An 8,889-nucleotide genomic window follows, 5' to 3' on the forward strand; every position below is an offset into this window, starting at 1 on the left:
TGAAATAAATATGTAATAAAATTCAATGTCATATTTCACCATAGGAACAACATGCACGATATAAACTACCCAATCTTCCTTCAGCTTAAAGGTTATATATGGTTATCAATATCTTTTTTAAATTCTGTTTATCAGGGAATAATGAACACAATAGTGACAACACATATCAAAAACAACTACCACATAACTTAGAAGAAGCCTGCTCACCATCCTGCAGAGGAGAGAATTCTGAGTTGCTCTTCTGCCTGGGTGGTGTTAACAACACAGCTGGCTCAAATACATGTGCTGGAAAATTGTTGGCTAGATTCGCACTGTCTGGGGGGTTTGGCACCTGAGACAGTTTAACAGGCAAGTCTTCCTGAGGGAATTCAAGCATGTCTTCCCCTCGGAACATCAATGGCACGGATACATCAGCATTTACAACTGGATCCTCTGAAGAAGATGAGAGGCTATTAATACTTAAAGGAACTATGGGCACATTTCAGATATTTATACTTAAATGCATCTCCATAGAGGGCAAAATCATGTGACTTCTAGAGCCTTCACTTTTTAGGCCATATCCTCTTTTACTAGTAATTCAGAGACAAGACTCCTGAGGGGCCAGTGCTAGTAAGAAATAGCTGTTTTTGAGAAAAACAGAGGGCCCCTAGCCATTGAAGACCTGCCCTAGCCATTGAATTTATCTTATGCAAGTTAAATTTTATTTAGCCACTTCTTAAAATCACTCCCAACATGCATAATTTTCCACACAGAGATGCTCGCCAAAGTATTACTTAGAAGTAAAAAAACATGAGAAAGCCTAAATGTCTTATTCAGCCTATGGCATATGATGGCATATGAGGAGAAAAAAGGCTTTTACAACATTGCCACAAACAAACAAAAGTTATAAATTTCTAAAACTCACTATATTTTTTTCTTTCCAAGACTACCTTTTCTCCTCCTAAACCTGGGGCATCGTGATGGAAAGTACTGGAATTAAACTCCCACTGGTCTAGGAAGTTAGTTCTGCTACTTCCTATTTGTGTGATTTTGCTAATTTATCAACTCTTACTAAGACTTAGTTTTCTCATCTAAAAAAATGGGCATAACAATAACACCTACCTTATAAGACTATTATGAAGATTAAATGAGATAATGCATGTAAAACACTTAAAACGTATCTGGCATAGAGCAAGTATCCAACAAATATTGGCTGTAAATAGCAATGGCAACTGTAGTAGTGTCATGCCGTATATGCATAAATAGCCAATAACTCCATTTAAGTTGACAGTTTTGTTCATTTGTTTACTCCATAAGTATTTTTAAAATGTCAAGCTGGGATAATAAGACCCACTCACCTGGATTGTCCATAATTCTTCTACTCATGGTTCCCCTTTCTAATGCCAGACTTTCTTTATTATTTATCACAGGACAGCTCTTAATGGCATGTGTGAGCGATATAAGTTGCTCATCTGTTGTGACCATGTACTGCTGAAGTCTAGCCTAGAGAAAGAAGAATGAAATAATATCATTGGCATATCAAACATCAAATCAGCACCTAGTTGTGTATAACCATATCATTATTTTAAATACTCTAGAAATTTCAGACTTTCATTCAAATACTAAAACAATGCATTCATGAGAATACATAATTATAAATATTTTTAAAGTCTCATGATAGAGGAATTGTTAAATAAACCATAGAATATTGTTAATTAATAAATACACTGCTACAACAATAAGAATTAACCTTTTTATAGGACTTCTGACTTACAAAAACTCTTTATATAGATATCAACTGACTCTCAAAATACCCCAAATGGCAGATACAACAGGTAGAGGAAACTCAAGAGAATATTACACAGGCATTTAAAGTGATAAACATGAGCACTATAAAAATTTATGGTAATATATATAAAATAATGTTAAGGAAAAAAAATTATATACACAGAAATTTTTCCCAAATTCCACACTCATATAGCCAATGGTCTACCCAACATCTCCATCTAGAACTCACATAGGCTTCTCAAATGTACAAAACCAAACTACTCCTGAAAATTCCACCCCATCAATGACAATAGCACCCTTCTGACGGCTCAGTCCAAAACCTTGCAATCACCCTTCACGCTTCTCTCACATATTCTCCTTTACCCCATATCCAACCCATAAACAAATCCTATAGGATGTCTTCAAAATATATTCAGAATTTGGTCACAACCTCTTCCATTTCCAACCTAGACCAAGTTGCCATGTTTCATCTGAATTTTTCCAATAATTCCTATCTGCAATAAACTGCTTCTGTGTTTAACCACCTAGAGTCCCATACTGTTCCCAAACTAGGTGGGGGCACCAGAGTGAACTCATTTTATTTTTTAATTTTTAATTTTATTATTATTTTTTATTAAGTTTATTGAGGTGACATTGGTTAATACAATTATATAATTTTCAGGTGTACGTTATCATTTGACATCTGTATATTCTATTGTGTGTTTACCACCCAAAGTCCAGTTTCCTTCAGCTACCATACATTTGATCCCCTTTACCTACTTCACCCTCCCTCTACCTCCCTATATTTGACCCCCTCTACCCCATCCTTCCCCACCCCCTACCCTCTGGTAATCACTAGTCCATTGTCCATGTCCATGAGTCGCTGTTTGTTTGTCCTGTTCATTTGTTGCTTTTAGGTTTATATCCCACATATAAGTGATATCATGTGATTTTCAACTTTTTCTGTCTGGCTTATTTTGCTTAGCATGATTATCTCGAGGTCTATCCACATTGTCACAAATGGCAGTATTTCATCTCTTCTTATGGCTGAGTAATATTCCATTGTACCACAGCTTCTTTAGCCAGTCACCTATCATAGGACACTTCAGTTGCTCCTGTGTCCTGACCACTATGAATAATGCTGCTATGAACATCTGTGTGCAATTAACTTTTGGGATATGGGTTTTCAAGTCTTTGGGGTAAATACCCAGTAACCACAGGACATTTTAAATTTTTGAGGGAAACACTGATGCTTAACATCTGTCAGACACTAGTGAACTACTAGCTTGAGGCAGTTCACAGATTCAACATTAGATTGAGATACATTCCTCTTGATGACGTCACAGCTTCACAAAGCTGAGTTTTTGGTAGTTGCTACGCCAAAAAGCAAAACTGCATAAAATTATTGTGGAACAGGATATAAGAGTAATGGTGTCCAATATGATTCCAAGTTTTAAAAACCTGTACAATGCCCAATAGGTATACATATTCCATAAATACACATTCCATTGTTATTTAATCATTAAAAATGTATGACATTAAAAAAGTATGACTTTTCTATTAATTTACATGTATCATTTTTTTTCAAACAGTATCTAAGTTGGTAAGACACAAATACTTGTTAAGTTGTTTGAACCTAGCTACTTAATAAATGGAACTATTGGGTATTTCTTTTGGTCCAGGGATGTCTTGAGACGCCAAGAGCACCATAAACTGAGAAAGGGCTGTGATCTCTGATCTCAACACACCAGCCCAAAGTGATCCTCTTAAAACCTAAATCAGATCACATCTCTTCTCCACTCAAAACCCTTCAGTGGTCTCCCATCTCACAGCATCGCCACAAATGAACAAAGCATAACAGCCCAAGTCCTTATCAAGGCTACAAGACCCCATGTGATCTGCTTTATCTACTCTTGTGTCCTACTACTCTCCTTTTCTAACATTCCACTCCTGCTACACTGGTCTCCTTGATTTTTTTGATCCCAACAGCCACACTCCTACCTCAAGACCTTTGTATTTGCTGTTCCTCTGCTAGACTGCTCTTCTAAGCTATCTGCATACTTGCCCCCTCACCTCCCTCAGGCTTTCACTCAAATGTCACCTCCTCAGACAGGCATGGCCTATCCCATTTACAACTTCCCATCAGAGGTGCCTCTTATGCCTCTTAGCTGCTTTATTTTTCTTTATAGCACATATCACCATCACCATCTAATTTATAATATACTTCACTTTTTCTTTTTTTTTTTAAGATTTATTTAGCATATAAGCTCCATGAGGGCCAAGATTTCTTTTTTGTTCACTACTGTATTTCCTGTACCTAGAACAGTGCCAGACCCACAGTAGTTATTCGATAAAAATTTGCTGAACTAATTAGTATGTTTTAAAACTGCCCATTTTCCCAGGAGAATTGAAAATATATGTTCATGGATATACTTGTACATGAATGTTCATAGCAGTACTATTCATTCAGAATACACAAGAAGTAGAAAAATTCAAATATCTATCAACTATAGCATAAGCAAATATGGTACAGCCATATAATGGAATATATTGGGCAATAAAAAGAAATGAAGTGCTGATACATGCTACAACATGGATGAACCTTGAAAACATTATGCTAAGTGAAAGAAGTCAGATACAAAAGACCACATATTGCATGATTCTATTTATACAAAACATTTCGATTAGGCAAATCTATAGAAACATAGACCTGTGGTTGCCAGGGGCTGCAGAAGGAGAGAATGGAGAGTGATTGCTAATGAGTATTGGGTTTCTTTTTGGGGGTGATAAAAATGTTCTGGAATTATATCATGGTGCTGGTACACAACTCCGTGAATATACTAAAAACCACTGACTGTTCACTTTCAAGGGGTGAATTAAATAGTACGTGAACTATATATCAATTAAAAAATTACATAATATATATCTACTGTCCATTGACACAAACACAATTTATCTATACTATTGCTTTTCTAGTCACTTTTGGCTAATAAATAAAAGTAGTAATAACTACCATTCGAGAACAAAAAGATAAACAAAACTGCCTCTGTCCTCAACCAGCTCATAATTTTGAAGACAGGTGCAGATGTATGTGTAACACAATTTGGTAAATACGATGAGAGCAACATCCAGGGAGTATCAAACGTGCACAAAGGAAGAATATTTAATGCAGCACGGAGACAATAAGGTTTTCTATAAGAAATACTGTATATGTCAAAAAAAAAAAAAAAGGAGTAATTAGCCAGACAAAGGGCAAAGAGGACCTATCTTTGAATATAAATATGAAGTTACTATAAACTTTAAATGGCATATGATTGCAGAAGGGTTCCTCCAATGGTATCCTCTACTGTCTTGAAATTAAAAGTAGCTATCATTAACACTTATTTCACATTTTGACTAAACTGCTACAATACTGGTAGTTATCATTTAAAAATAACTATCATAACACTCATTTCACATTTTGACTAACCTACTACAATACTGGTAGTTATCATTTAAATGTAGATTCTGTCTTCCCCACTAATTAATACGTTTCTTAAAGACAGTAGACTTACTCTATATACTATTTATAGTCCAAGTTTCTACTATAGTACCTCCAATATAATAAATGTTCAATAAAAACTACCATTGATGATAATAAAGAAATATAAGTAATCACATCAGCACAAGGAAACCAAAGGCAATTAGAAGAAATCTCACACATTCTTAAAGATGTTTTATAGTAAACACAGAAAGTTTGGGATCTCATCTGAGTACCTGGGTAGCAGTATTTTCCTCTCTAAGAAGCAGAATTTCAGCTGTCAGAGCATCAATGAGCTCTCGATGATCACCTAATACTTGTTCCAGTTTCTGCCTTGTCTCTACTTCCTTACGCAGTTGGAGCTCACTCTATAAAAAAAATATCAAATAAACTCCCATCGATAGCATCACATATTGAAAACTAAAAGTTTCTACTCAAAGTTGTCAAATATGAGAACACTTACAAAGTATATAGTATGTGACAGTAATGAGAACTAAATATTTTTATTAAAAGTTTTGTTTCATTAAAATGTGCTGCTTTATCCTCTTCTTTTCTTTAAATAGAATGCAATAAACAGAATGCTATACAGAATTAAATAACTACAATTTCTGTAGAAGTAAAGGGAAGTAGAAATACATATTGCTTGAATGCACAGACCATCTCTAGAAGGATACACTGGTATCTGGCAAGGAGAGCTGTCTACAAGGAAGTAAACAGGTTAAATAGATATTCACTGTGGGAATCAGGTTTTTCATCATATACCCTTCTGTAACTTTGAATTTCGTAGCATGTGAATATATCACCAATGCAAAAATTAAGTCTGTTAAAATACAATTTAAAATAAATGACAACAGATTCAAATAGTTGAGCTTTGTAAAGCAAATAATTAGCTTAAAAGTACTTGCTTCTAAGCCTATAATACTTTCAGAGAGCCAAAAGTACACTCCTAGACATTCTTGCCTTAAGCATGGAAGAATGTTAAAACTTTCTTAAGTCTGACAGTACAATAAATCTTTCACTATAAAACAATTTTAGGAAGATAATTCCAGAGAAACTGAAACATCTGAATTAGAGTGGTGAGCCAACTTTTTTAATAATTAAATTTCCTCACACATTTTTATATTTGTTTAAATTTAAATACATAAAAAGTAGTCTAAACAGATTTTTTTAAAAAGATGAACTACATAATTAACTCTAATTCCACAGCATTCTGAGGACTGATTATGATTCTCAAATGAATTAAAGAAACAATTCTTGCTTGTCTTTTAAATTATTTTCACAATAAAATATCTCCCACTAAGACACTAAGCAAAACCCAAGTTACCAGTCATACAGATAACACAAAGGATTTTTCCAGTCTTTGTCTACAGATTATAGGAATGCTACTCTTCAAATTGAACTAAAGTGGAAGTAGGAAGCAGAGAAAAGCAGTAGAATGAGGACGTTTAGTAGTTCTATTTAATCTATAATACTGAATATTACTGCTAAACTGAATATTACTGTGCTAATATTCAGTTAATACTGAATATTACTGCTAAACAAAGACAGTATTAATTGGATTGGAGTGATAACTGAATATTACTGTGCTAATATTCAGTTAATACTGAATATTACTGCTAAACAGTAATATTCAGTATTAGCACAAGATGTTTTATTTATAGCTGATTTACTTTCCTAATTATATTTTACTAAGGCTCATATTAAAATTAACATCACTTACCTGAGCATGTATCAACATGCTGGATGATACATGAGTCAGCATGTAGAGAGAAATTGAGAGGATAAACCTTTATTGCAGATCATCTAAAACTGAGCTATTTTAAACAAAACTATTCAAATCTGACCATATTTTACTCAGAGGTTGCAACCAAGTAAGTATAGAGGAAAAAAACCCACACATTTCCACCAGCACTCTGAAGAGGTGATTTTAATAACTTCACGCTCTTACCTCTTTAAGGTACCGAACCAGGCGACAGAGGGAGCTCACCAGCGACAGAGTAAAGCCTGTAAGACCCTGACTGCTCTGTGGTCCCTTGACCTCACGTCCTGTCCACCGTTCATATTCTTCCATTTCATGTTCTACTTCATGTATCATGTGTTTGAGGACATCCAGGCTGGGATTATTGCTATTCGATAAGTCTGTGGAGGCTGTGCTAGCTGATAACATGGTATTCTTCTGCTTGGAAGGAGAATGCAAATCCGGTTTTCTTTTCACTGATAATGACAGAAGTCATTCTATTTTAAGATCAGGAAAAATTATACTAGAAAACTACTAGAAAAATCTTTGACTGTCATCCACAATTGATAAAAGGTTTTTATAGAAGTTATCACCATTTTCTCACAAAAAAATCTATATAGTTTAAGCCAGGTTTATACTATCTACAATGAATGTTCTAGAACCATCTTTCTACAGAGTTACGTGGAATAAAAGGGGGCTTCTTAACTACCATAAAACAAATTCTTACTTAGCTGGATCCAACGGGATGAGTTTAAGGGAAAAAAATTTACTAAGACATTAAGATAGCTGTATCAAGTTACATGTTTAATAATTTGTCTTCGTAAATTAAGAGACTGAACCTTTATTTGACAGTTGTTTTTGCTTCCTTGAGTTCAGCACTTGTCCCACAACATGGTTCGAGTCTAGAGACTGGATAGATTCTTCAGGTTGCAGCCTGGTGCGGACTCTCCTGACAGCATTGGTAGCATTCAGAGCAGCTAAAAGGAAGAATATTTCCAAAAGTATCTCAAGTGAAAGAAAAATGCTGAAAGCATTTCAAGTGACAGATCAACCAGTATTTTACTCAATTAGGCTAAGACAGTCAAAACTCAAATAACTCAAATTGCTTTTAAAATTACTGTGTTTAAGAACATAATAAAGCAAGCTACTACTCTGTGAAAAAGTAATACAATGAAAAAACAAACCTTTTTGTTCCTGTGATGAAGGGGCCGGTGATGGAATTCCTGGAGGGCTTGTTATTTGTGACTGTGTTGCTATTTTCTGCTGAATATCAGTCCATAGTCTATTAATTAAGTCAGAATTATCTTCCTTTAGTTGATGGAGAAACCTATAAATTATGGGACAACAAGCTACATTAGAATAAGTGTTATGATTTAAACTGTTAAACTGTTTACATGTTTGATTTGAAGGAACTTTTCATAATTCATAATTAAAAACATATTTTGCTTTAGTCGGTCTTCTTAGTGTTAGAAGGAACCATTCCATTTCCCTCCTAGTTTCCCGCCCATGTTGGCTCCTAAAGCAGGAACATTTTGCTCTTTCTGAAGTTTTGTGCTATGGGCCCCATCTTCCTCTCCCTTTCCCTAGATAAAGTACATGGCTTGGTCCCTTTCTGGTGTCTCTCCTACTTAGGAACCTATCCTCAGAGCATGGTCTCTGCTCATCACTGAAGTACAGTGACTGGAGCAGACTCTGCCCTGTGTGTTGGGAGCAAGGAGTGGAAAGAAGAGCTGCAGTGTAGGTTAGAGAGCTATGCTTTTTTCTGTAATCATCTTTATCATCGATAAAGCTGATATTTTCATCTCCAGTTGTTTATTTCTCACTTGGACTAGACTTAAAAGAGCTGGGCAGGGGAGCGGGGCGGGGGCGTGGGGGTAGGCAGGTA

General features: G+C 35.2%; 1 protein-coding gene across 17 annotated transcripts in view; it reads right to left on the reverse strand.

Annotated features, from left to right (window-relative positions):
• SPICE1 (spindle and centriole associated protein 1) overlaps positions 1 to 8,889 on the reverse strand; it is a 66,318-nt gene that overhangs the window by 12,988 nt on the left and 44,441 nt on the right. For 16 of the 17 annotated variants that reach the window (XR_001517605.2, XM_025051245.1, XM_025051246.1 and 13 more), the window contains 6 exons: positions 8,189 to 8,331; positions 7,844 to 7,981; positions 7,215 to 7,480; positions 5,503 to 5,634; positions 1,338 to 1,482; positions 208 to 432 (listed from right to left, as the gene is read on the reverse strand). Coding sequence is in view for 16 of the 17 variants with exons in the window: in XM_025051245.1 (XP_024907013.1) it covers positions 208 to 432; positions 1,338 to 1,482; positions 5,503 to 5,634; positions 7,215 to 7,480; positions 7,844 to 7,981; positions 8,189 to 8,331 (1,049 nt within the window). In the remaining variant the exon portion in view is untranslated. The remainder of the gene's footprint in view (positions 1 to 207; positions 433 to 1,337; positions 1,483 to 5,502; positions 5,635 to 7,214; positions 7,481 to 7,843; positions 7,982 to 8,188; positions 8,332 to 8,889) is intronic. The other variant, XM_015595435.2, reaches the window with a different exon arrangement.

This window comes from Pteropus alecto, unplaced genomic scaffold, assembly GCF_000325575.1.
Source record: "Pteropus alecto unplaced genomic scaffold, ASM32557v1 scaffold270, whole genome shotgun sequence".
Taxonomy (NCBI): domain Eukaryota; kingdom Metazoa; phylum Chordata; class Mammalia; order Chiroptera; family Pteropodidae; genus Pteropus; species Pteropus alecto.